Source organism: Labrus bergylta, chromosome 22, assembly GCF_963930695.1.
Source record: "Labrus bergylta chromosome 22, fLabBer1.1, whole genome shotgun sequence".
Classification (NCBI taxonomy): domain Eukaryota; kingdom Metazoa; phylum Chordata; class Actinopteri; order Labriformes; family Labridae; genus Labrus; species Labrus bergylta.
The window spans coordinates 15,295,606-15,322,490 of NC_089216.1; the positions used below are offsets into that span (position 1 = coordinate 15,295,606).

The 26,885-nt window shown below is 45.8% G+C and overlaps 3 protein-coding genes across 6 annotated transcripts; all 3 read left to right on the forward strand.

The window, feature by feature from the left end:
* The first annotated feature begins 103 nt into the window (after positions 1-103).
* serpine1 (serpin peptidase inhibitor, clade E (nexin, plasminogen activator inhibitor type 1), member 1) lies at positions 104-4,930 on the forward strand. Its single transcript, XM_020656525.3, has 9 exons — positions 104-243; positions 1,721-1,959; positions 2,062-2,286; positions 2,405-2,599; positions 3,419-3,617; positions 3,720-3,820; positions 3,932-4,018; positions 4,281-4,364; positions 4,448-4,930. Exons 2-9 carry the CDS (start codon positions 1,722-1,724, stop codon positions 4,492-4,494), a joined length of 1,176 nt encoding a protein of 391 aa, XP_020512181.1. The 5' UTR covers positions 104-243; position 1,721; the 3' UTR covers positions 4,495-4,930.
* A 2,262-nt stretch (positions 4,931-7,192) lies between these two features.
* On the forward strand, positions 7,193-17,349 carry ap1s1 (adaptor related protein complex 1 subunit sigma 1). Of its 3 annotated transcripts, XM_065950219.1 has the most exons (6): positions 7,193-7,382; positions 8,171-8,326; positions 9,883-10,061; positions 12,894-13,002; positions 13,261-13,398; positions 13,707-17,349. In XM_065950219.1, the coding sequence occupies exons 3-6, from the start codon at positions 9,883-9,885 to the stop codon at positions 13,752-13,754; spliced, it is 474 nt and encodes a 157-aa protein (XP_065806291.1). In that variant the 5' UTR covers positions 7,193-7,382; positions 8,171-8,326; the 3' UTR covers positions 13,755-17,349. The 3 variants fall into 3 exon arrangements, with proteins under 3 accessions (XP_065806291.1, XP_020512182.1, XP_020512184.1); XM_020656526.3 differs by lacking the exon at positions 8,171-8,326; XM_020656528.3 differs by lacking the exons at positions 7,193-7,382; positions 8,171-8,326 and adding an exon at positions 8,629-9,503.
* A 110-nt stretch (positions 17,350-17,459) lies between these two features.
* vgf (VGF nerve growth factor inducible) lies at positions 17,460-26,318 on the forward strand. Of its 2 annotated transcripts, none has more exons than XM_065950217.1 (2): positions 17,460-18,601; positions 20,712-26,318. In XM_065950217.1, the coding sequence occupies exon 2, from the start codon at positions 20,747-20,749 to the stop codon at positions 22,823-22,825; it is 2,079 nt and encodes a 692-aa protein (XP_065806289.1). In that variant the 5' UTR covers positions 17,460-18,601; positions 20,712-20,746; the 3' UTR covers positions 22,826-26,318. The 2 variants fall into 2 exon arrangements, with proteins under 2 accessions (XP_065806289.1, XP_065806290.1); XM_065950218.1 differs by lacking the exon at positions 17,460-18,601 and adding an exon at positions 19,578-20,400.
* Positions 26,319-26,885: the final 567 nt, after the last annotated feature.

A 26,885-nucleotide genomic window follows, 5' to 3' on the forward strand; every position in this document is an offset into this window, starting at 1 on the left:
CTGCTCCGTCATGCTTTGGGGGAAAAGAGAGTGAGGAGGAGAGGAAGCCCGTCCAGACAGCGTCAGATGAAATCATCGTCTCTAATAATGTGTGTGTGTGTGTGTGTGTGTGTGTGTGTAGGAGGGGGGCGGGGCTTCACACCCTGCAGCCTATATAAACAGAGGAGCTGCTTCAGACAGAAACAGACGCTCTGAGAGGCTGAAGCTGAAACAACAAAAAACTGAAACTTTACAATCATCAAGGTAAGAACCTGATTTAACATCTTTAATAATTTAATTAGTTATTACTAATATATATACTAATTATTAATATGACTTTGTAATAACAGAGAAACTCAATCTGAGACCAGTAGCAGCAGAATCAGAGTTTTTTTTCAAGTTGAACTTTGATTCAAAGTGTTTCTTGGTTTTATATAACGTTTAAAGTCTGTTTATTCACCTGAAAGGATGTAAATAAAAGTTTTTAGCATTAGGAGATGACAGAAGCTTCACTGACCTCTGCAGCTGCAGTTTAAAGAACTCTGTTAAAAAGGTTCAGACAGTTTATTCTGTGACCCCCCCCCCCCGCTCTGCTCGTCTGTGTGGAAGCTGCAAACTCGTTTAAAATCATTCAACAGTTACATCATCATGAGGATGGAGAGGGAACCAGCATCGTTTCAGTCAGCGACAGTTTGTGCTCACACTGCAGACTGAAGAGATCTCAGTCGATTCTTTAAAGAATATGAGTACACACAATGATTATATTTATAATGACTATATCATCATATTTACTTGTCCACATGTACTTCTTCTTTTATGGCGTCTCTGTGGCGTTTGAATGAAGCTGTATGCTTTGATTAAAAGCTGATTCTCACTGGTGGTCACGACATCACAGTGTGTCATCAGCCAGTTTGTTCATTTAAATGTACAGAAATATAGACGTCTTGTCCTAAATAAACTCAGGGGGATGACTAATGTGACCATTTTTAAAACACCCAGAATTCATAGTAAGTTTTGATGATGGAGGCGTCTGCAGAGAACGTGTCAGGAACCAATCAGGATCATTACAGGCAGAAATCATCTCAAATTTACTCCCAGGACGAGGAGCAGATATACTCATCTTCACTGAGAGCACAGAGTGTGTGTGTGTGTGTGTGTGTGTGTGTGTGTGTGTGTGTGTGTGTGTGTGTGTGTGTGTGTGTGTGTGTGTGTGTGCAGTGACTTTACTGTACAAACACACACTGATGTCACGGGGCTGACCTTTGACCCACACACAGAGTTCACATTATTGATGTGTGAGCTGGAAAGCAGACATGACCGACCGCCTGTTTCCATCTCAGTACTTTACATGACTCCAGCGTGACTAACACACACACACACACAGGTGTTAGTGTGTTTAACTTTCTATTCAGAGTTCTATAAAGTGCAGCACCTAAACGCTACTGCTGATGTGGGTTTTCTGGAAGCTTCAAAGATCCTGACCTCTGTCTGAGACTCGTGAGCGTTTGATTAGAAACACGTGTTGAGAGTTTCCACGCTCGTTGAGTCATTCTTCATTTTCTTTCTTTGAATCACAAACGATTCCCACAAACTCCCGCCTCTTTTCTCAGGAACATTTTGTCCTGATGAGACATCGACATATTTAAGCTCCTTTGGGAGGACCCACCGTGAACACCAGAGAGGTTTGACTTTTTATTTTGAACCAACCAGAATTTAAACAGACTCCCGTTCTCTTTCCCAGGATGCTTTGCGTGTACGTCTTCCTGATGCTGACCCTGAGCAGAGTCGGTCTCGGCTCTCTGCAGGACAAACAGACTGACTTCGGCCTGAAGGTTTTCTCTCAGCTGGTCCAGAACTCTCCAGACCAAAACATGGCCGTGTCCCCGTACGGCGTGGCCTCGGTGCTCACCATGGCTCAGCTCGGCGCCGCAGGAAACATGCGCAGAGCTTTAAATGCTGCCATGGGCTTCTCTCTGCAAGGTGAGCGATATGTGGAACAAACAGGGACTTAAAATGCAATAGTGAAAAATATTTAGAGAAATTAAAAATATAATTCTAACTCTGCTCTCGTCCGTCCTGCAGAGCGAGGTATGTCCCGGCAGCAGCGCCTCCTGCAGAGAGACCTCTCCAGCGAGGAGGGCGTGGACACGGCAAGCGGGGTGATGGTGGAGAGGAAGATGAGTCTAGAGAAAGGATACCGCCGCGCCCTGGCCAAGGCCTTCCAGACCCACCCACACCAGATGGACTTCACCAAACCAGATCAGGCCGTCAACGTCATCAACGCCTGGGTGTCAGACCACACGGCAGGTACTCACATCGCCATGCCAAGAGAGTAGAACCTGCAGAAATAAACCTGCGCCTGCTTTGTGTTGAGTGTCCTACTTTCTCTGCTTCAATCCTGTTTTCTGTCTTTTCTCTCCCGTAGGATCCATCCCTGAGTTCCTGGCATCTGGCTCTCTGTCTGATGAGACCCGCATGGTTCTCCTGAACGCGCTCCACTTCCAGGGTATCTGGAAGGTTCCCTTCGATCCCAAACTGACCCAGGAGAGGATGTTCCGCTGCGCTAACGGCAGCTCTGTACCCGTGCACATGATGAGACTCACCAACCGCTTCCACTACGGTACGCTCAGGTTTCACTCTGAAGCTGTTCAAGTGCTCACTACTTACGAATCAGCAGAGAAAAAGCTGCATCGCCAGCAAAAGTAACCAGAGAACAGAGGAACTTCTTTTATAGGGTTCAAAGTTCCTGCAAAGAGTTCTACTGTCCTGTTTGTGTTTCCACAGCTGGAACTTTCCTCAGGGACTTTAGGAGGTACCCAGCTTGAGGGCTGGGGGTCTGAGTAAAGTTATGTTGACCCCCAAACAGTTCCTGCTAGGTGGATGGTACATTTTGCAAGTACAGGGACATTTGGCGTCGGGACTTACTAGCTCTGAAAATCTCTCATTGCTCGTGTACTCTGAAGCATGCAGGAGACTCTTTCACTCATCAGCAGACAAAATCTGCATCTCCACCAAAAGTAACGGGAACTTCTTTTATAGGTTTCATAGTTTCTGCAGCCCCCTTGTGTCGGGGTAGAACTTTTGAAAAGTACAAGGACTTTAAGGTCGGTCCTTGCAGCTCTATAGCTCTAAGACTATTTAACGCGCCATCAGGGTCATTATTCCAAATCTTTTTGGGTCTTTAGATCTCAGACTGCTTTAGGAACCTTTAAATAAAGGTTTCTGCTGGACCCAAAGGGCAGAGGCATTACAGAGGACAGATGGTTAAATTTCACAACAAAAACGTCGCCAACAAAGTGTTGAAGGAACTTAAAGGAATTTGAAAAGAAGTTCCTGGGACTGAGAGTTTCAGGTGGAAACATGCCTTTAGTTCGATTCCATGTGTCCCACTGTGTGCTTCTTGAATTAACACCTAACTCACCTTCTCCTTTAACCACAGGTGAGTTCGTGACCGCTGATGGTGTGGACTATGATGTCATTGAGGTCCCTTACGAGGGAAACTCACTGAGCATGCTCCTGGTGTCTCCCTTTGAGCCCGAGGTTCTACTGAGCACGCTCAGTGCGGATCTGAGCAGCGAGAGGATCCATCAGTGGAGGGCGGAGTTTAGGAACGTCAAGAGACAGCTGGCCCTGCCCAGGTGAGTCCTCACACCTGTTGGTCAGGAGACAGCTGTCAATCATTTTATTTTATAGTTAATGGGTCTTCGCTTTTAATAACTCGAGCATTTGTGTGTTTGCAGGTTCACTCTGGACTCGAAAGTGAACTTGAAGTCTACTCTGATGAACATGGGTCTGGGGGACATGTTCAACCTGGCGACCGCCGACTTCACGCGCATCACCAGTAAGTGAAGCTCCAGGATGACTAAACATGGATACATACAAAACTGGTTAAAAGAACTGTGTAGCTAATGTGTGTGTGTGTTTGTGTGTGTGTGTGTGTGTGTGTGTGCAGCTGATGAACGGCTGTGTGTGTCGAAGGTTCTGCAAAGAGTGAAGATCGAGGTGAACGAGAGAGGAACCCGAGGATCCGCTGCAACAGGTAGGGTCAGATACCGGTTTAGAAAAGTAACAAGAGTCACACAAACAGAGTCGTGGTTAGACGCGGGGTTAGGGTCGTGGTTAGGGTTAGGGGTCAATAAAAGCACAAACTCGTGGTCAGAACAGTAAAGATATTAAACGGGTGTGGCGATATCTGCAGGTCACCTCTGCTACGTTCTCCTCTTGAACATATAAGGCAGATTGAGGTGAACCCCGAGTCCCAGTTTCAGTTTCAGACTCTGACCTGTTTGTCGTCTCTGCAGCTGCTGTGATGTTTTCTCGTATGGCCGTGGAGGAGCTCACTCTGGACCGACCGTTCCTCTTCCTCATCCAGCACAAACCCACAGGTAACGCTCGCTCCACCTTCACCAGTCCGTTTTTATTCTACGAGCTTCGCGAGTGTCTAATGTCGTCCTTTTCTCCGTCTCAGGTGCTGTTCTGTTCGCCGGTCAGGTCAATCAGCCGCAACATCAATAACCTGAAGACGTTCAAGACGTTCATTCATCCGCCTGAGTCTGACTACTGCTGCTGAAACCACACACACACACACACACACACACACACACACACACACACACACACTGATCACACACACTGACCACACACACACAAACAGAATAAGGTTTATTTATAAGATGTTTAATACACAAAGACACACACGCTGAACACGACAACATTCTGAGACTTTAGAGCGATTTTTGTAAACTTTTATTTATTTGTCTGAATGTTTGTGTTTGAAGAGGAAATGAAGGAAAGTTCAAATTAATGAATCAGACATGATTGCACTTCACGGAGAGGCGGACCAAGAAGAGTTATTTTACCGTGTTTTATTCCTAATGTCTATTTTTGTAATTCCTCATGTTACATTTTGCAGTATTTATATTTATTAAAGTATTATGTTTTTACAAAGCTACTGCGTCTGTGATCACTGTGGAGGAACAACACCGCCCTCTGGTGTTCAAACGGGGAAACACTTGAAACACCTTAAAGACTGCTGACCCATCCCTGTGGTAGGATCACTTTACACTCACCACTCATTAAACTTCAAGGAATGCAGACCGGCAGGTTTCTGGCAAACAAGCATCAAATAAAAACATAAAGTCCCAAATACTGAACGGTATCGAATCTTAAAGGGGCCATTTCATGATTAATCCACTTCTACAGTGTTTTTGAACATATATTTGGGTAACCTGAGTGTCTACTGACCCACAAAATATGAAATAAAAAATAAAAAATCCCCTCCCCTCCCCTGGTATCTCCACCCATGGACTCCACCCCCAGACTTGAACAAAACTTTTTAGCAGGTCCGTCATTTTTATTCTTGTTACAGAGGAGTGATGTCTACCTGGAAAACTCGGGGGGGGGGGGGTGTCATTGCATTTAAAGAGACACACACACACCAAAGCGGAGCATTCTGAACGAGGGAGATAATATGACATGTTCCACATAAATATATCATGAATCAAGTCTATCCTGTGTAAATGTGTCTCTGAGTCATGACTGTCTACAATGAGTGCGAAGCTCGAGTCCCGCTGGCTATGTTGTTGTCAGAGCCGTGTTTACATGGACGGGACGGCCGGCTCCTCCTCTTGTGTATAAAAGCTGTTTTAGTCAAGGACAGTCATTCTGTGTGAATTTACATGCAATGTGAAGCTACGAGCTAACTAAAGAGAGCTAACATTAGATTGCTAACACAACAATGCAGGACACAGGTGATTGTAGCTCGAGCAGAGGACCATTTTGTCCACCGCTTGCGCTTGAATTGGGAGGGGGGTTGGAGGTGTGTCTCTGGAGGAGAGTGGAGGCTTCAGTATGGAGAAACAGAAGTTTGTTTTGGTTTCATGCTGGTGCTCAAGGGTGACATCTACTGGATCAAAAACTCACATATTATTCCTTAAGATGCTTTTATGTTGTAGTTTCTGACACTGAACATAGTTTATTTTGAATATCCTGAAATAAACTGTCGATGTAAAAGCACAACGATGGACAAGACTCAAAATGAAGCGTAAAAAGATGACTAACGTTCCTGCATTGCTGCTCTGCATGTCTCAGGTGTGTCGCAGAGTTACGTAACAAAAGGCTGCACAGGTGATCGTTATTGTTAATGTTGCTGTGTGCTCAGCCCAGCTGTGATTTAAAAAGATTTAATGTGCAATTATTACCCTTTCATAACCTTCAGCGAGTTTCATACGAGAGTCCTTCACAGGAACAATGCATGAAACAGATGCTTTGCAGATAAGGACAAAAAGCCTTCTATTGACAGCATGACCTCTTTTGGCCTCTTTTAAATATTTAAAAGATATGTCAGGAGTTTTCTGCCAAAAATGCTAAAAAAAATCCAGATGCTTCTCCAGATAATCCAGATTAGCTGGAGGAGCATCATGTGTGAACACAAACAGCTGAATGTTTCTCTCTTCACCCAGAGTTTCTCCTCCAGCCTCCTCGTATTTATTCTGCAGAAAGTCAGAGTGAGCTGATGTGAGAACGCAGCAGGATATAATCAGGAGAATTCACCTGGAGCGAGTGGGAGGGGGTGGTGACGTTTATTCCCTGTGATCTCTGCACGACCATAGACTGTCTGCACGCCACCTCTACCATCTCCGTGCTCTAATGAACCTGCTGCATTATGTTTCCTGTTCTCCAGTATGTTCTTCTCCACTCTTTAGTTCACATTGAGATTCTGTTCAACTACACGTAGCATTGATAGAAAGACACATATTCTGAGGTGCATGTAACAACCAGATCAGGAGAATATCCGGACAGTCCTCTTGAAATGATCTCGATATTTTCAGGAGTGCAATGTTTTTTTGGGGGGGATTAGTGAAAAGTGTTTACACCCATGGAAATTTTTTTTTTGCATTTAGTGGCATGTTTTTGAAGTTCACCTTTAGGGCCACCATACTTTAATGCAAATCCCTGAAATATATTATATTGCACAAAAAAACTTAACAATATTGAAGACTTAGAATAATTAAATGAATCCCCGAGCCTCCTTATCGTTTTTGTAATATGTAATATAATTGCTGTTGTTGTGTTTTGTCCTTCATTCTCTTAAGAGCCTAAAGACACTAAAAGGAAAAATCTGTCATGTCCCTTTAAAGCGCCGCTGTTACCTGAGAGGACAAACTCAGGGCATATTAATATTTATGTTCTGCGCATGCTCAGCAGAGGCGGAAATGCCGAGCAGCGGTGAATGGGTCCGGTGTAGTTCCAGTGTACCTGACAGACACACACACACACACACACACACACACAGATGAACTGTCCTTGTTAGCTGCGGTGTGTGTGTGCGCGTCGGACCGGAGGAGTGGACGTTCACTGCGTTTCACACGTCGCTGTAGTTTTTAAATAATCCACACGACATGGTGAGTTACTGCTTCTGATTCTGTTCAAAAGAAAAGGCAGGAGCTAGGCTAATGCTAGCAAGGTGTATGGTTTCAGGAAGTTCACCTGCGCTGCCTTCACCTGGCCTCCGTCTGCAGAGAGAGTTAGCATGTTAGCATGTTAGCTGCCAGGTCGTGTGATAGGACAGGTGAGACTCTGTTACTGACACTGTCACCTGTTTGAACATCAGCTGTTTTTAAATGACATCCAGAAGCTAACGCCTCATGTTACACTGAGTCAGACAGGTGGGCTCAGTGTAACACCTGAACCATGAGCCCTCACAGGTAACGAGTGAAGCCCCAGGTGTTAGTCTGTGTCAACAAGGGAGGAGACAGTTAGCTGACTGTTATTCAGGTGTGTTTTTAATACCACTCTGCTGGAACACCTGGAGTAATTAATTAATTATGAGATTCAATTATATATCGATTAGTGTGGGTGTGGGTTTGGGTTTGGGTGGGTGGGTGGAAAGGTCCAAGAGTTACTTACTGCTCCTTTAAGTCGTCTCAGACTGATTGTCTTGACGGTTTGAGATGCGATTCCTTCACGTTAATCGTAACTCGCAACACTGCTCTGAACTGATTATCTTTGTATTTTGTTTGTTGTGGTGGCGAGTAAAGGCCATATGGTCAGTTATGTAACCTGTCAGTGAGGCATAGGGGCATCATTGGGGTGAGGGATGTCTTCCCTTCATCAGGGAACAAGTACTTTGTGTTTATTTCATAAAGTCATGTGGGAGTGATTTAACGATCCAATCTGTGTCTGATTACAGTAACAGCGAGAGACGAGGGAGGATAGTAGTAATGGTGACGGGTGGCAAGACCCAACCTGTACAGGTGTGATGGACACCTTGAATGCATCTGACAGTTAAAGGTCACATATCCTCCTCCTCTTCAGTGTAAATAAGTCTCAGACGTCCCCAAAACATGTGTGTGAAGTTTCTTGTTCTAAATCAACTCTGATCCTGTATTTGATCATGTCTCTAAAACCCTCTATTTCAGCCCTGCTCAGAACAGGCTGTTTCTGTGTCTGTACCTTTAAATATGTAAATGAGCTGTGTACTGACCACGTCCCCTCTCTGGAAGGGCTCAGGTGTCTCAGGCTTTCTCGCTCCATGTCCTATTGTTTACGGTGAGAAGGCAGACTCAGAGGGCAGAACAAACACCTAGCTGTGGGAGTGTCACCCATCTGGGGGAGGGGTTACTGCCCTTTGTGATGTCATGAAGGGAAAATCTCCAAACGGCCTGTTTGAGCACACATTTTCTGAAAAGTGGAGCAGACAAAAGATGGAGAGGATGGACTTTTCTCATTATTGGGGGGTTTGTAGACAGACTAGAGACACATATTAGAGTTAGAGAAACATGGTGAAGTGGATTTTTATAAATCTCACCGAAGAACAATCCACATTGCCCGCATCTCCTGAGATATTTCTTCACCCAAACATGCTTTTTATGTTTTTTTCTCCCTGCGTAAAAATCTCAAATTTGACCCCCGGCTCCATTGTTTACATGAGGTCATGTGAGGTGGAGCGTTCCTCCAATGGCCATGATAATCTGGATAAAATCCTGTAGTCTGTAGTCAGCTCACCCCCATTTACAAGTGGGCTGGCAGGAATATGCGTCTCACTGTGAGGTGCATGTGTGAACAACCAGGTCTGGAGGATTTTTTTTCAGGAGCAGTCCTCGTCCTCCTGAGTCTTTAGATATATTTAGGAGTGCAGATGTGAAAGGTCTTCATTAGTCTGTTTCGTTCACACATGCAGCTCAACCCGATAATCACAGGATGTTTAGTGCAGGAGTGAAAGCAGCATCAGTGTCTCAAACACAGATTAGTACCTTCTTTGAGTCCTGAAACCAGCAGAGGAGTCACATGTTCAGCTGTCACATGAAGCTGGTATGTTTGCTGTCCACATACTTCAGCCCGCCTTAGTTTGTGACGCTTGTGTAGCAGCGCTGAAGCTTTCTTTGCTCTGAACAAATACAAGTGTTTTTAATAGCTGCTTGGACAGTATTTATATCCTGCTGCAGTAAATCAAACAGGAACCAAACCTCCTACACGGTGCCTCTGTCACACACACAAAGGCAGCTCTGCTCACACACACACACGTAAGTACAGATCGCTGTAGACCTGTGTCAGTGTCGTCCGTGTGTTCCAGCTGCAGATTGTGTTTGTCGTGTTTGTATGTCAAATAAACCTGTAGTGTAGGATGTGGAGCTGCAGAGCACGATGTGTGTGCACGTGAGGATGTCACGCTGAACTCGGTGTAGACATCAGAGATTTGCTTTAACGTAGATCTGTGGTGTCTCTATATCTCGATGTCTCTGTAACGTGTTCCAACACTTAGAATAACCACCTGAGCCTGTTGGAGACAACAACAACATCTTTAGATTGAACGTGTAGCTTTATCACCTCCTCATATTTTTAACCTCTTGCTCATAGAGCGCTCCCGTCTCCCGCTTTGACCCGTTTCCTGTGTCTCTTCAGATGCGGTTCATGCTGCTATTCAGCCGGCAGGGGAAGCTTCGGCTGCAGAAATGGTACACGGCGACCGCCGAGCGCGACAAGAAGAAGATGGTCCGAGAGCTGATGCAGATCGTGCTCGCTCGCAAACCAAAGATGTGCAGCTTCCTGGAGTGGAGGGACCTGAAGATCGTCTACAAACGGTAAAAAGAAGGATCATTTATTTTTGACCACATGTGACAGAGTGCACAATGAGCAGGCAACAGCCAATTAGATGATCCGCTGGTTTACGAGCTCGTTCCGGCTAACTCCTGCACGCCTCATAAAGGTGTCACTCTGACGTTCTCTGTTCAGTAACAGGTGAAAACGTCGCTGTTAAACCAATCCTACACCTTTTATACGTAAAGTCACATGTGGTCAAAGTGCACGGGGTTAACTTGTTGCTGAGTCAGCAGAGGATCAGATTGAATATTTATTAGCTAATAACTTTTATTGAAGGCTTACTCTGCCACTCAGAGCGTCCGTTCAGGTGTCTGCTTGTAATGGCGTATTCCCACCACACGGGGGCTGTAGAGCGTCTGAAAACGGTGAGATTCAGAAGAGGAGAAAAAATGCAGATGTCAGCGATCTGTGTGGAGAACCTGTTTCTCTCTTGCTCTCTCTCTCGCTCTCTCTCTCCCTCTCTCTCGCTCCCACTCTCTCTCCCTCTCTCTCTCTCGCTCTCTCTACCTCTCCATCTCCCTCTCCCTCTCTCTCACTCTCTCCCATTCTCTCCTCTCTCTCTCTCTCTCTCTCTCTTTCTCCCTCTCCCTCTCTCGCTCTCTCCCACTCTCTCTCCCTCTCTCTCGCTCTCTCCCACTCTCTCCCCTCTCTCCCTCTCTCTCTCTCCCTCTCACTCTCTCTCTCTCCCTCTCGCCCTCTCTCCCACTCTCTCCTCTCTCTCCCTCTGTCTCTCTCTCTCTCGCTCTCTCCCATTCTCTCCTCTCTCTCTCCTCTCTCTCTCTCTCTCTCTGCTCTCTCTCTCGCTCTCTCCCTCTCTCTCTCTCCGCTCTCTCTCGCTCTCGCTCTCTCTCTCGCTCTCTCCCACTCTCCTCTCTCTCTCTCCCTCTCTCTCCATCTCCCTCTCTCTCTCTCTCTCTCCCTCTCACTCTCTCTCTCCCCTCTCTCTCTCTCTCTCCCTCTCGCCCTCTCTCCCACTCTCTCCTCTCTCTCCCTCTGTCTCTCTCTCTCTCGCTCTCTCCCATTCTCTCCTCTCTCTCTCTCCTCTCTCTCTCTCTCTGCTCTCTCTCTCGCTCTCTCCCTCTCTCTCGCTCTCTCCCTCTCTCTCGCTCTCTCCCACTCTCCTCTCTCTCTCTCCCTCCCTCTCCCTCTCTCTCTCTCTCTCCCACTCTCTCCTCTCTCTCTCTCTCTCTCTCTCTCTCCCTCTCTCCCACTCTCTCCCTCTCGCTCTCTCCCACTCTCTCTCTCCCACTCTCCCACTCTCTCCTCTCTCTCTCCCTCTCGCTCCATCTCCCTCTCCCTCTCTCTCGCTCTCTCCCACTCTCTCCTCTCTCTCTCTCCCTCTCTCTCTCTCTCTCTCTCTCTTCGCTCTCTCCCACTCTCCCCTCTCGCTCTCTCCCACTCTCCCCTCTCTCTCTCCCTCTCTCCCACTCTCTCCTCTCTCTCTCTCTCTCTCCCTCTCTCTCTCTCTCTCTCTCCCTCTCGCTCTCTCCCACTCTCCTCTCTCTCCCTCTCTCTCTCGCTCTCTCCCACTCTCTCCCTTTCTCTAACTGTCAGGTTTCTTTTAATGCTTCTGTGCTTGGGGCGGCAGTAGCTCAGTCTGTAGGGACCATAGTTGGGAATGAGAGGGTTACCGATTCAAGTCCTGGTGTGGACTGAGTCTGGAAGTTGGAGAGGTGCTAGGTCACTTCCTGAGCTCGGTCAAGGTGTAATTAAGCAAGGCACCGAATCTCCAGCTGCTCTGGTGCTCTTTCATGTGTTTAGCATGACTCAATAACGGAGTGTTCAAGACATTTCTTTGTCTTCTTCTTCTACTCTTTGAGACTATCGATCATTAAAGTAACAGCGTTTGTATCGTTTCAAAACTTGAGGTATCAAAAAGTATCTCAAACATTTTGACAATCGTGTTTAGTATCTGCAAAAACAATAGTGTGTGCGTGTGGGTGGGTGGGTGGGTGTGGGCGCTGAGCAGTGAGAATATATGTAGGAGGAAAGGGAGAAACCCAGCTTTCCACCCTCATTGATCTTACTACACACAATCACAAACACACACAGGGCTCATTACTGCCAGCAGAATGCAGAGGTGGACAAACAGCACAAAGGAGAAGGTGTGTGTGTGTGTGTGAGAGATCCTGTGTGTGATCACTAAGGGATTTTCTGCAGAGGAGATGAACTCGGGGATCTCTGCATCTCCTCATCCTTCATCCCGATGACAACTGCCGAGTTCATTAATTTAACAAACAACCGATTAAGAAGACGATAAATTCAATAAATAATCATAAGACAGGAAGTAAAATCCAAACACCTTCCTCTCTGTCTTTGGATTCAACTTGTGACTGAAGGTCTGAAGTTGATTTTAAAGCTTTGGGACTTTCTGACACCACGGGTCATCAAAGTCAAAGGGGGTATCCTTAAAAACTAAACTATGTCTTCATGTCTTAAACTTCAAAGCAGAGCACCATGGGAAATCTCAGGGAGACATCAGAGTTATTACATCTGCCATTGAACGTCATGTTCTTTCTTCTGCTGCAGAAAGCAGCGCTGACAGATCAGACATGTAGCTTCTTGAGGTGTCACATGTTTCGTACATCGTCTCGTCTTTTCCTGCGACACTTCTCACCTGTGTTTTTGAAGTTTGTTGACAAGACGTGTGTCAAAAGCCAATTTCACATCTGCCCTCCAGAAAATATGTGGACAAATCCTCCTGACCTGGCTCTTCACACATGCACCTCACAGCTTAATTAGAGCGTGTCTCTAATTGTGCGTCTCTTCTTATATATTAACGTGTGTGTTGTTGTTGTTGTGTGTCTCTGCAGGTACGCCAGTTTGTATTTCTGTTGTGCGATCGAGGAGCAGGACAACGAGCTGATCACTCTGGAGGTCATCCACCGATTTGTGGAGCTGCTGGATAAATACTTTGGCAGCGTGAGTTTGAATCTCTGATTGTTCTGTTTACCCTCTGAAGGAGGAGAAAGACATTTACCTGCCTGTTTCTGCATGTACCTGTCCCTGTGTGTGTGTCCCTGTGTGTCCGTGTGTGTGTGTGTGTGTGTGTGTGTGTGTGTGTGTGTGTGTGTGTGTGTGTGTGTGTCCGTGTGTGTGTGTGTGTGTGTGTGTGTGTGTGTGTGTGTGTGTGTGTGTACGTACGTACGTGTGTGTACCTGTGTGTCCCTGTGCGTACAGGTATGCGAGCTGGATATCATCTTTAACTTTGAGAAGGCCTACTTCATCCTGGACGAGTTCCTGATGGGAGGGGAGATCCAGGACACGTCCAAGAAGAGCGTCCTCAAAGCCATCGAACAAGCCGACCTGCTGCAGGAGGTGAGTTAGCTCCTCCCACAACTGTTAGCACCAGTAACCGGATCCTCCGGCCTGTTTGTACTGCGATCTAAAGACCCTCAGACGTATGGAAGTGGCGTTTGTTTTTACATGAAGCCTTATTGGAGGAGAGGCATCATTGTGTGTCACTGGTTAAGAAAGTCAAGACGTTGGCGAGACACAGACGACTCTGTGCTCTGATGTAAACAACTGAGTCCTCCAGACTGACCTCTCTCTCTGTGTGTGTGTGTGCGTGTGCGTGTGTGCGTGTGTGCGTGTGTGCGTGTGCGCGTGTGCGTGTGCGTTCACAGGAGGACGAGTCTCCACGCAGCGTGCTGGAGGAGATGGGTTTGGCGTAGCTCCAAGCAGCAGGTTTCTGACAGACTGTGGACACTGTGGGGCGGGGCCAGAGGAGAGAGAGGGCGGGGCCAGATCTGTACTGACAACGCTGGTTCTGTGTGTCTGAGGACTGAAGGGAAAGAGACTCAGTTAAGAACAGAAGATCCTTGACCTGACACGCCCTTTAGCTCTGTCTGTGTGTGTCTGGGGGGGGGGGGGGGGATCAGGATGTGTGCGTGTGTCGGGGTTTGTGTGTTTTTAAAGGGTGAGTCTGGCGTTGCTGCTCAGACAGTTCAGAGGAGAATAACGAGGTTGAGTCAGGTCTGCGCTGTGATTGGTTTAAAAACTGTCTGATGTCATCCTGTATTTATTTCTATTTCCTGCGGGTTGAATGAAGTGACGCAAAGCGATCGTGTGAGTGCGTCTCTCAGCTGATTTGTCAGAAATAAATAGAGGCGCTCGTTAATACTTCACCTGTTGGGACTGCTTTCAGCAGCGGATGAATCCGACGCACTTGATGCTTAGTCTACAGTTTTATAGATGTTTGTAAGTTTGAACATATTTAAGAATAAAGTAAATATATAGAAAATCGGAAGACATTTTAAGTAAAGTTATAAAATGCTGTGTTTGTCTTCAATCCTATTTATTACGAACGTGACGAGTCAGGAGAGTAACGCACTGCCGGGCGATGGAGCCAAGTCAGATGCTTTTTATGACTTAGAGCCGGGACAGTGGTGGAGTCTGAAACACAGAGAGAGAGAGCAAAGGAGCCACAGGTCAGACCTGAACCCGGACCGCAGCCTCTGTACACGGGCCACTCAAACCAGCCACTAGGCCACCGGCGCCCTCAGAACTCTCTCTTTAGTTTTTCACTTTGCTAAAAGAAGTCGTCATAAGTTCAATTTTTACGTTTCCTGACACTTTAAATGTCCTGACGGCGTCCAGCATCAAACTCACGACTCGGCACGCAGCAAACTTGAAAAACATTCACGTGAATTGAATCCGTCCAGACCTCGAAGCTTTATCATGCATTAAAGAAAACAACCACCTGAGTCCAAGGCTTTCCCTCCGATACGCTTGCAGCGTACTCGTGACGGCGAGGAGTTTGTTCGCGATGTTTGATGGGTTGATTCCTCTCCTACATGCCTCTATTGAATATTTTTGACGACCTTAGAAGATGATCGGGATGCCATGACGACTCCTGACACTTGGTGGAGTCTGTAGGAATGTTTTTAAACACAACATTCAAACTGGGCCCTCCTCCTGAAGCCACGCCCACTCCCTGCAGAACGTAGCTAACGTACGCTAGCACAAGCTAACCGCCGGTGTTTGTCACCTGCCTGTCCATCAGGAAGCAGACCAACTCCACGTCAACACAAGGTTCACCCTCGTTTTAGAACGAGCTTTATGTGCTTGGGGTTTCTCCTCACTGTGATTATATTTTCTCTTCTTTGATGCGACGTCCACGTCCGTCATATTCAACGATTTGAATCACGTCCAATCACTGAATTGTATCCACTCCTAAACTCACCTGCTGCGCTGTCATTGGCTGGAGGAAACACACCAGCTCCGCCCAGAAACGTCCCGAGTCAACCAGAACAAACCAGAACAGTAAAATCCAGTTACAGGACAAAGTCTCTGCAGACAAAGGCTGTATCCGAATTGCCAAGTACCTACTCAGTCTTTCAGTAGGCAGTAGGCAGTACGTACTATCCATGCTGTTTACTGTTGGTACCTACTATTCAGTATGCACACACAGTAGGCAGATATTTGTTCCTACTTCTTCTGATGCATTCAGTATGGAAGTGACATAATTTAAGTTTCCTGAACCGGCCGCATTCACCCGTTTTTTTTTGTAGTGATGCGCATATACAGTCAGGTAAACAAAAAACAATATCACAATGTAAATCAAGTAAAAGACAGATTAAATAACTAAATAACATACAGTACATAAAGGAAAGTACAAATGAAAGACAGTAATATACAGAATAAAAAGTAAAATAAACCAATACAGACGCATTTAAATAGTGAAATCATTATTTGAATAGAGGGAGAAAGGTTTTATAATAATGCAGATATTTGTTATATTTTCTGTTGTTAATTTAAAGTAGTGATTTCAGTCGGGACTTTAACTCTAGATTAAAAATGTATTCAATTAATTAATCCACGCTCGTTTGTTTTGATTTGGAGGCGGACGTGAAGTGACGACTTACGTTTAATTTCGCACTGCATTGTGGGTGGTAAAATACAATTCATTTCCTGAAAGCAGGCATCCGATCCTTACTGCATGAAACCAGGAAGTTAGTATCCATACTGAAATGTTCAGTATACTGAGGTGCACCCAAAAAATGCATACTGAATGACCACGAAAGTTCAGTACACTGAAACTCTCTACTGAATAGTACGTACTGCATACTGAACTGTGACAATTCGGAAAGGGCCACCGTCACCACCACACATGTACGGAGGCCCAGAAGGGACAATGAAGCAGCTTTACTTTAGGAGAAGTCTGTATTTTATTTTGAAGGAAACAGGAAACAGACTCTATGTTTAAGTGAAATGACTACACAATTATAACTGATAGGATTGAAGGCAATCTCAGTTAGTTTTCTTCTTCACTTTATTATTCTCTCGCTCTTTAAACTTCTCGTGATGTTTTAAGCCTTTATTTCCTGGTTTCTCTTAAAGGAACAGTCGCCTTGTCTGGGCTGCGTTGTGCTTTGAATCGAAGGCGTTCACGTGTACTGAATGTACGAGGGCTGAATCTGTTTTATACATTTGAAGAACCTGAGAGTCTAAACACTGCGGATGTTTCTGACGCTTCATGAGTGTAAACAAAGTGATTTTCTTGGGCGGCTTCACTCACGATAAAGACGGTGTGTGTGTCCATTTTTTATATCGGAATATAGGACGCACCAGAACCAGAACCTCCTCTGAATGTGTTTGGATCACAGTTTGTGGAGTTTGAATGAATTAGTTTCAGGTTTTATTTTCTCTTGATTATTTTTGCTGCCTTGTCTGAACTTGTGCTTTCACGTTACCTTCTAATAAAAATCTGCAATGTCCAAAAGGATCAAAGACCAGAAATGAGCCAATCAGGACGGACTAGAGTTAACCTTTAGAACACACCAGGTAACATCAGGATCACGTTTTACTCCCTTAAAGACAGAATACTTATCTGTGCCTCAAATCTCAGCATTCTCCCTCAGACCAGGACTTGGTACTGATCCTAGCTAACAGCTCATCAGACTGGGACCTGGTCCTGACGAGCACTTTGTTTGAAGCTTTCTCCTCGTATTCTTCTTTACGGGACTGAAGCTCTTCTACTTCCTGGTGTGTTTATCTTGACCTCTGACCACTGAGTCGCTAAAATACTGATAGAGCCCTCTGCTCAGTCAACTCTGTATGCTAACGGTTTTGTTCTACAGTTACTTCCTGTCAAAGAGGATTATTATAATCAAAGACCTTAACGTTTTGTTGTTGCATTGAATAAAGTTCAGAGTTGAAGGTGTATCAGGCGACGCTCTGTCTGAGAGAATGTGTAATGATCTAACGGCTAAAGGGACTCAATGTGTGAATGTACTTTTCTAAAGAAATAAAGCCTTTTAAGCTAAACTGTGTTGTTGTTTTCTGTGTAAAAACGTCATGATGGTCGTAAAACCTTGCGTTAAAAAAACAACCGCTAACTTCCAGTACAATAAAATCCTGAACAAGACTGTTCTCAGGTTGCTATGGTAGCCATAGCCTTCACTTTGATTGGCCATTTGCCTGACCAGAGGGGAGACTCGTGTGTTTTTGTTATGTTTTTTTAAAACACTTCAAATAGTGACTGGACATCTTTGTTTGAGTCCTTTAAGAGTGAAGCTGAGAAGATGTCTACGTGTCCGTTATACTGTGTTACCTAAAAGTCCAGGTGATTGGTGCAGACAGAAGTGGTTGATAAATAAACGCTCTTTATTCATGTGCGTGCACACAAACTCCAGGCCAATCCTGCACATGTCAGTACACCAGTACCCCCAGTCCAAAAAGTCTGGACACGCCCCTGCTTGTTTGATACCACTGAAACAAAAATAGAAGTCCTAGACGGCCAAGATTCACTAGTTCCTGTTTTTAAACTTCATGGGGCCCAGAAATCCTGGAGAAGCCCCCCCAGGATAATACTGTCTGTGTGAGTGTATAAGCTGTGGATGCTTTTTACTGCCTCTCTCCTCTGTGATGTTTGTGTTTTACTGAGCAGCTCGTGATGCAACCTGTGACGGAAAAGGTTTTCTGTCTCTAACATCTCTGCTAAAACACGAAACCATGATGAGATAGCTTCGTAAACTGCGGATTCATTCAGCAGCGAGCTAATTGATGGTCGAGGGGAGAGAGGTGTGTGTGTGTGTGTGTGTGTGTGTGTGTGTGTGTGTGTGTGTGTGTGTGTGTGTGTGTGTGTGTGTGTGTGTGTGTGTGTGTGTGTGTGTGTGTGTGTGTGTGTGTGTGTGTGTGTGTGTGTGTGTGTGTGTGTGTGTGTGTGTGTGTGTGTGTGGGAAAAACAAAAAAATCTTGTGAATGAAACCCAGTCTGGTGACGTCAATGGGGGGCCTCTTGACGCAGGAGTCACGTTGGTCGGGAGGGCGGAGGTATAAGAGCTGCTGCCGCTGTCCGTGGTCCTGAAAACAGGAGGACCGAGAAGCGGAGTCCCGGGAGAGGAGAACCGGAGACCGAGCCTCACTAACAAAACAAAAACAAAAACTTAAAAAAAAAAAATAACAAAAGGGAGCGTGTTGATCTGCTCGTGACAGCGGGACCTCCAGAAGCTGAGAGAGTGACGCGCTGCCCGGGGAGGGGAGGCTGGAATCCCCCTGCTGCTCCCACTGAGCCACAAGTAAGTCTCAACTTATCCCGATTCACTGTTTCTGCTTCTGCTGGGAGCTGATCATCAATCACACTGCATGTATTTAAAGAAGTTTGTTGTTTTCTCTGAGCGGAAAATGTCCAGATGCGCAAAAAAAAAGAGACGCGAGTTTCCCTGATGGTTTGGAGAAGGATTCTTATCAACCAGAACAACATTAAAATACCTTAACACTCACGAACTGTCACACCTGGATTATTTAGATCATCATAACAAAAACACTTTGTGGTCAAATTCGCGTTTTTTAGGTCAGATTTTGAATTATGTTGAGGTGAAGCTGAATGGGAGCTGATTGGACTCTTCTTTGTTTGGAGCCAACACAGAGGCAGCTGTATTGTCTCCTCCTCTTCCTCCTCCTCCTCTTTCCCATCACCATCTTCATCATCTTCATCACAGTTACCGTCACCATGACTCGCTCTGCCAGAAACAAAACCTGATTGAAAATTAGGCTGATTGGACGGTTTGGTGTGGCTGAGAGCTCAGATTGTGATTCCTCAGTTTTTGTCGTGTCTGAATATCTGTAAACACACACCACTGACGTCCGTGATTGTGTGAGCGTGAGGATGTTTTATTCCCTCAGATTATAAATCCACTGTGATGTAGTGTGTGTGTGTGTGTGTGTGTGTGTGTGTGTGTGTGTGTGTGTGTGCGCGCGTGCGTGCGTGCGCGCGCGCGTGTTTATGAGATGAGATGGGATGAGATTAGTCATGTTGCACTCTGTTGTTGTCTCGCTGCGTGTTTGCACATCACGCATCATCATCCTCTGCATCCCGCCACCTCCGCTGCAGCTGCGGAACATGCGCGCGCCTCTCCCGCTCAATTATCCTTTAGTTTATATATATAAATATATATATATCTATATATATAAATGAACACCTTTGCAGCGTAGATGCATTAAATGTCAAGTTTTTCCTGCACAATACTGTTGTTCTCGATTTGAAGATTGTTCTTAATTATGATACATTTTATTTGCGTGTTTGAATCTGTTTTCATGTTTTGAAAAAGCAGATTTTGTTTTTCACGTTAAAATCAGCAGAATTCCTGCAGACATGTTTCGCAGTGTCTGCAGCACACTGTGACGTGGTCTCGTGCAGCACCACAGAAGAAGAGCAGCAGGTTCATCTAGCAGTTACATTACAACATGTTTGTGTGTTTACTCATCTTTAAGACCGAAATGTGACTGTCAGTGCACTTGTTGCACTTTGGGAATGTTGTGTTGAGGATTTCATCACCAAAAATAGACCCCCCCCCCCTCCAGACCACAGGGAGCTGTCCTTGGTGCTGATCAGCAAAACAGCCTCACTGTGTTGCAGTGCTGCTGCATTAATGCATGTATGTTTTATGTTTTCATGTTCTCGCTCTGTGTAGGCGAAGAAATCTGATTTGATCGATCAGTTTGAGTTATTCTGGAAGAGAAAACTGTCAGAATGTCTTCTTCCAGCTCGACATAAGGGAACATGTTCTGGTTTCTTCTCCTTAGTTATAAGATCAAACTGAATATTGGCCTCATCACAGTAAATGTTCATCCAGAATCCATCAATCAGCAACGTCAATAAAAGAAGCTTGGACTCGTGAAAAGTCAGATATTAAAGTTTAAAATACTGTAAGGAAGGTACCACCTCTTCAGCAACATACGTCACCTTTTTCAAGTTTTTTGTTTTTTAGGGCGTTTTATGCTTTTATTTTGGAGACAGGACGTGACGAAAGAGAGCGAGAGAGAGGGAGGGGAATGACATGAGGGAAAGGAGCCACATTGAGGACGACTATCTACGGTGAGCCTGAAGGGACAAAATAGCAGGAGATGAATCACGATTAAAAACACTTAATGCATTAACGTTCTGAATTTAATTGCATCCTGATTGGCGTGATAATGCTGACAGCCCTTAAATAGAGCAAATGTTCGATCGTTATCTAATCAGACCATATCTGACAAAGACCCTTCAGGTGCAGTTTGGTTACTCAAACACAGGGGGCAGTAGAGGACACAATATTTTTCGGATGTTGAACTGTGATTTTCCGCTACAAGACAAAAAATCTGGGCGTTAAGTGACGACGTCTTTCTGTGTTTTTCTCTTTCCTCCAGGTGTTTCTCATCTTCAGGCCCCATTCTGAGCGGCCATGACTGGGTACCACCATGCCTCAAGTGCCCTTACCCTGCTGCTGCTCCTCCTGACAGGGGCCTCCCTCCTCCATCCGTCCACCCCCACCCCTATGAACACCCCTGAGGAGGGTGATAACCTGCACAGAGATTCTCCTCCTGCTCCGACCGTCACAGTAGAGGAGGAGAGATGGGAAGAGGAGAGACGATCAGTACAGAGAGAGGAGGCAGAGGAGGAAGAGGAGCTCTTCAAAGATGTGGATCCAAAAACCCTCGCAGCGGTTTTGCTTGAGGCGCTCAATCGCTCGGATGTGGGGAGGAGGAGGGAGGAAGAGGAGACGAATTCTGAGACGAAGGAGGAAAACAGAGAGGTGAGAATGATGAAGGGAGCGGACAGAGACAGAGACGGACGAAAGGAGTTAGAGATGTTGATGGCTGCTCAGGGGAAAGAGCGAGAACGAGAGGAAGAGGAGGAGAGGAGGAAAGCTCAGGAGGAGGACAGGATGACGGAGAAGGTGACCAGTCGGACCACAAGCCAGACAGTCCAGGTCCAAGCAGAGCCGCAGCCTCCAAGTCCAGACGGAGGAGGGGAGAATGGGACGCGGGGAGTGAATACTCCCCCCGACCAAGGCAGCAATGAGGAGGAGGAGGAACAGCTCAGCCCAGAGGAGCTGAAGAGCCTGGAGACCATGATGAAGGAGTTTCCTAGTCTGAACACGGCCACAAAGAGGGAGGGAGACCAGAACCAGAGGGAGAGCCGGGGATGGAGCAGCTACAACGAGGTCTTACCCGTCAAAGGAAGTGACATCGCCATGACGAAGAAGAAGTTGAAGTGGCAGGAGGAGACGCAGAAGGGAGTCGCCTTCCCGGTGTTCAGGGAAGGAAACTTCATGGACGACTTTGAGGATCGAGCAGGAAACAACGCAGTTCAGTCGCAGCTTTCATCAGAGCAGGAGGTGGCTGAGGAGGAGGAGCCAGAGGAGGAGGAGGAGGAAGTGTTGAGTCCTGAGGAAGAGGAGGCTCGCGCCAAAGCGGAGCAGGAGGAGATGAGGAGGCAGGCGGCAGAGGCACAGCAAGCCAAGATGGAGGAGGAGAAGCTGGCAGACATCGCCTCCGACATGCTGCTGCGCTACATGGTGAAGCAGAACAATGGTAACAGGAAGTATGGCTCGTCTTTGTCCAACGCTGCAGAGGACAAGCGGTCAGACGAGCAGGAGGTGACAGAGGAAGAAGACCTCGACCCCCAGACCATCGACAAGCTCATCGAGATCTCCAGCAAGCTCCACCTTCCTGCTGACGACGTGGTCGACATCATCAGCGACGTGGAGAAGAAGAAGAAGAAGGACATCCCCTCTGAGGTTTCGTCTCATTGGCAGAGACCTCTTCCGCCGCTCTCTTCTGCTTACTCGTCCACCAAAGCTTTGTCTTCATCGCCAACCAATCAGAACAGCTTCCCCGTCTCTAAGCAACCATCTCCCGCTGTCAATCTCATGAAATCGTGGTTCCAGGAGAAATCGCCGACAAAATCACAGGAACTTTGGAGCAAACCTTGGCGAGCCAATCAGAATCTTTGGTCCAAACCCAAGAAACCAATCAAACAGGAAGTCTGGATCAAACCGCCCAGGCCTGTTCAGACTGGATACCCCTTTTACCCCTACAGATACCCCTCCTACTACCAGAGGAAGCCCTATCCAGACTACTACCCCATCTACTACCCTCCTCCCCCCAGACCCAAACCCCGATACTACCTCCCTAAACCCGCCCTCACCCGAGTGAATCCCATGGACGACCCCTTTGCTTTCCCACCAAGACGCCGCTATCACAGCTGGGTCCAACCGCGGCTCAGAAACCCCCCTGCAGGCCTCCAGCAGAAGCCCTACTACCCCAGCTACCCCCGCCCTCTCTACCCCCGGACATTTCAGCCCGTCAGAGTCCCCGTAATGCCCCCTCAGCAGAAGCAGTTTTATTTCTCGGCTCCGGCCGCCGCAGCCTCGAGAAACGAAGATTATTACGAGGCAGGAAAACAAGTGGAGAGCCGTGACAACCTGGAGAAATACATCCAGCAGATTCTCCTGAAGAGGCCGCAGATCTCAGACTGAGAGGGGGAAGGAAGGGACAGCGAAAAAAGAGGATAAAAAAAGAGGAAAGAGAGTTCGTTATGATTCTTATTTCTGGTTTTGTTTTACGTATTTAAAAAATGTCCTTTGTTTATTTGATTGGTTGATTGGACATGATGTTAAAGAGGACTGGGAAAGGAAAACGAACGACTCACATCTACACTCCTCCTGTTCCTCAGGGACGGAGGAGGGAGAACAGGATGAATGTTGAAAAAGCACGATGCGGCTGAGATTTGCATCATGCTCGAACTGTTCATCCAAACTCCCGACATGTCAACATTCTCCATGTGGACATTTTTAAATGCCAACTAAAGGAGGACGCTTGAACATGCTGTTACCTGTACCTTTAAGTCTGATGAGTCAGTGAGGGTTGCTGGGAAATGTTTGATGGCTGCAAAAAAAAAGAGCATTTGTGTCATTATCTCTGGCAGGGAAATCTTTCAGAATCACTACACGGCCAAAAGTATGTGGACGCTAAACTTTTCCCCTTAATGTGCTGATTCAGCTCAAAGATAGCGGCCAGTGTCTGATCATAGGCCGTGCATAAGAAGGGACGTCAATGCAGAAGTGCCTTAAACTTGCATTCTCTCTAATGTCCAGCAGGGGATTAGAAAAAGAAGTGATTGTATAGAAAGTTCTGTTCTGGTTTATTCCCTCAGTTAACATTTTCATAACGACTTTATGTTCTCAATCTATAGTTTCGAGTTCCCTTCAACACAGCAAGCTGTTCATTTAGTAAATGATGGAACCATTTAGAGTCAAAGAGAGCAGGAAGAGGGGAGGAGTTAGGGCGGGGCTACCTGGGATTGAGAAGATGAAAAAGGTCACAGAGTTCATAGCGTCAATCAACGGGTTCAGGATTGAAGTGATCAGACGGGAAGAAATCTTAAGAGAAAAGGTTATAGCAGCAAACGTCAACTTCTCGATGCCTCCAGTGAAACTAAAAGACACTAGGATGGCAGGAAGTGACCATATTTGGAGGAAAAACCCTCGCACCTCTGCAGCTCCACCCTCTTGTCCAAATATGGTCACTTCTGGTTCTTTAAAAACAAGATGGCCGCTGCTGACAGGCCAAACTGGAGGCTTTGAACCAGTAGTCCAATTGGAAACCAACGGGTGACGTCCATTTCTTATATACAGTCTATGATTCTAGCTGTACGCAGGGAATTTGTTGTTAGGACCAAACTGAAACCTTAAACCTCAGCAGTATCAGAGATATGGATTCTGGAGCTTTAAGAGATCTTTGACACAAACAGTTTTACTTGGAGTCCACATACTTTAGACCGGTCACATGACTCTCGTCTGATGTCGTTGACATGAAACCAACATTAATCATAAAGTGGGATTGGCCTCATAATGCTGAAGCCATGAACAGTTTCATCTGTTAAATAATACATTTGAATGCAAATGTATTATTGAGTTTTCTTTGTGTGAAGAAGCAGAACGAGATGTTTTCATAAAGTAAACCCGCTCTCCCTGTAAAGCTCTTTACAGTAAACAGCAGCTCTCCTGAGCCGCTGTGGAGCCTCGCTCGCTCTCTGCTATAATGGCTCCATGAGTCATCCTTTTGCATAACTTCAATTACCTTGTTGCTATGGTGCCGAACCCCGGCCAAAGTCTATACGGCATTCTTTTAGAGCTGACGCCTTGGCAGCGATGAAGCTGTGCAGGCAAACATACGTGCAGATTGTACTTTGAAAGGACGAGGCTGCAGCTCTGAGATCACTGATTCATCCCTCTGAAACATGTCTGATGCTCTCAGCTCAAAGCTCACAGAGTACACATGAAGATTCTTTTACTTAAAACTGAATCCTGAATACAGCTCGCCGGCTCGTCTTCGCCTCCTCCTGGTTCAGTCCGTCTTTTACACGTCCTTATCAACATGTTTACAGTTAGATAAGGTCGTCAGAATCTTCCCTTTATCTGATACTTCAGACAAGTTGTAAAGCCACGTCATGGAGGGATTCAATCTAAACGTCTCTGAGTGTAACCAACATTTGGGAAACAGCACATTGCCAACATATTGGTGTAATCAGGACTGTGTGCAGGTGATTGTTTACAGTTATTCATCGGTCACTAAAACAAGAAAGTTCCCATTTTTGATTTGACTAGAATCTAGAGCTCGACAGAGATTAGATTTTTGGGGCCGATACCGATATGATATGTATCGACCGATGTCTTTCTTAGATCCCTCTTCGATCTGTAGAGATAAATAAAATACAGTAGAGGGACTATTTTCAGCGGCGGATTAATCTACACGTTTGGGCCGCGTTGTATTGATATGCAAATGAGTCCTTCCGAAAGCAGCGTGCAGTCTGTGATCAACACCTTGGACTTGTTTCACAGCTCAGTGAACACGAGACCTTGTTAGATCACGTTTTAGGTGAACGTTTGAATTCTTCATCAGAAAAATTACTGTTTTGTTTTTGACCACGATGCGGCTCTCACTGAGGGGTAAGATGTTAGAGGCTCTGCAGACTTAACGTGAGTGTGATCTATTCAAAGTCTGTTTGTCTCTGCACAGCTGGGACACAAAACATCTGCAGCCTTGTCCTTTAGAACGCCGTCATGGTTTCATCAAAGTGCCGCTGAAACGTTTCCGTTTAGCTCAACGAGACGATCAGTGTTTTTTATAATTTTTCATCTTCAGCTCAGACTCTGTAACGTCTGTCCTTTGAATGTGTCTCAGCCGTGTGTCTTACATTTTAAACAAGTCAAGCTGAGCAGAAATCTGCAGCCTTACATCACGTCACTGTGACGTCACGTCCATGAGATCACTGAGGTCAAAGGTCACGTCTGAAACACAGTAAAGAACAACACATGGCCAGGGGTTTTTGTTTTCACTGCTGGGATCAGATGATTCATACATGATTGTAAAAATGTTTTTAAACCTGCAAAAAAAGAAAACATTGTTCTGCTGAGATTGACTTTGTTTACGGACCTGTGTCCTGAGAATCCGTGCTCGCTCGACGTCACTGAGACGAACGCAGCTCTTTGATTCTGTGTTTCTGACCTTCGTGTCTCTCTGGAGTGAAAGCTTAAAGACATTTGACAATCTCATTATTAGAAAATGTCAAAATGAAGCCGTAAGATATAAAAAAACAGAGTGGAGGATTTTTTGTACTTTGAATAATTTGTTGTTTTTTAATGCGCTAGAAAAGAGAGCGAGGAGGGGGCGGAGCTAAGAGGACGTGTCTGCACGTTTACGTATTCTTGCATCTAAAACTTCGTATCGAGCATCAATGAAAAAAGTATAAAAAAACAACCTCAAAGATGAAGAAACAAAGACGTTGGTGTACCTTTAAGTCATTGTTGGAGTCGTGTGTGTGTGTGCGGGGAGTCGTGTGTCTGTAGATGTACTCTGTTGTAACCATGGTAATGAACATGCGTTAGCTGGATGTAAATACGCGCATGTCAATCACTACTTTTGCTACGTGGAAAGAAACGAATAAAGTCGACTATTTTTATTACCAAACGCTTCAGTGTGGACAGAGATTATTTTAATCTACACATACGCACACACACACAGACACACAAACAAACACACACACACACACGATTGGTGGGTTGTAGTCTATAGAAGCCCTGAGTGGACAAACATCCTTACATTTTATTTGACTTCATTTTTCCCCTCGATGAGTTCATTTTCTTTTCTTTTCTTCAGAGCCAAGATTTTTCCTTTTGTAGCTTGACGTCCTACACACTTCATGATAGAGGATGTAACGCTGTCCTGCACAGAAACATTGGTGAGGTCTCGGGACTGAAACGTAGCCAATGTGGTGATGCAGTTTAGTTCTCTCTCTCTCTCTCTCTCTATCATGTTTGCAGTTAACCTGCCGCTCTGAAGATGAATAATAAGCCTGTGTGGATAATACAGTTTGTGTTCATGATCTCAAACACAAACTGTGAGCTGAAGGGAGAATCTTGGGAAAATATGAGAACACTTAAATAAATCATCATGAACGAAGCAGATAAAAATAAGAGAAGATGTTTTTTTAATCGGCAGCATCAGCGCGCTGTTACTCCGTGGAATTGAGGCCAA

What these genes read in the sequence shown, in the direction of transcription:
- serpine1 (XM_020656525.3), top strand. Translation starts at nt 1,722, where the DNA reads ATGCTTTGCGTGTACGTCTTCCTGATGCTGACCCTGAGCAGAGTCGGT. An exon ending in CATGGGCTTCTCTCTGCAAG is followed by an intron (nt 1,960 to 2,061) that starts GTGAGCGATATG and finishes TCCGTCCTGCAG; the next exon opens with AGCGAGGTATGTCCCGGCAG. An exon ending in AGACAGCTGGCCCTGCCCAG is followed by an intron (nt 3,618 to 3,719) that starts GTGAGTCCTCAC and finishes GTGTGTTTGCAG; the next exon opens with GTTCACTCTGGACTCGAAAG.
- ap1s1 (XM_020656526.3), top strand. An exon ending in CTGAAGATCGTCTACAAACG is followed by an intron (nt 10,062 to 12,893) that starts GTAAAAAGAAGG and finishes GTGTCTCTGCAG; the next exon opens with GTACGCCAGTTTGTATTTCT. An exon ending in TGGATAAATACTTTGGCAGC is followed by an intron (nt 13,003 to 13,260) that starts GTGAGTTTGAAT and finishes CTGTGCGTACAG; the next exon opens with GTATGCGAGCTGGATATCAT.
- vgf (XM_065950217.1), top strand. Translation starts at nt 20,747, where the DNA reads ATGACTGGGTACCACCATGCCTCAAGTGCCCTTACCCTGCTGCTGCTC.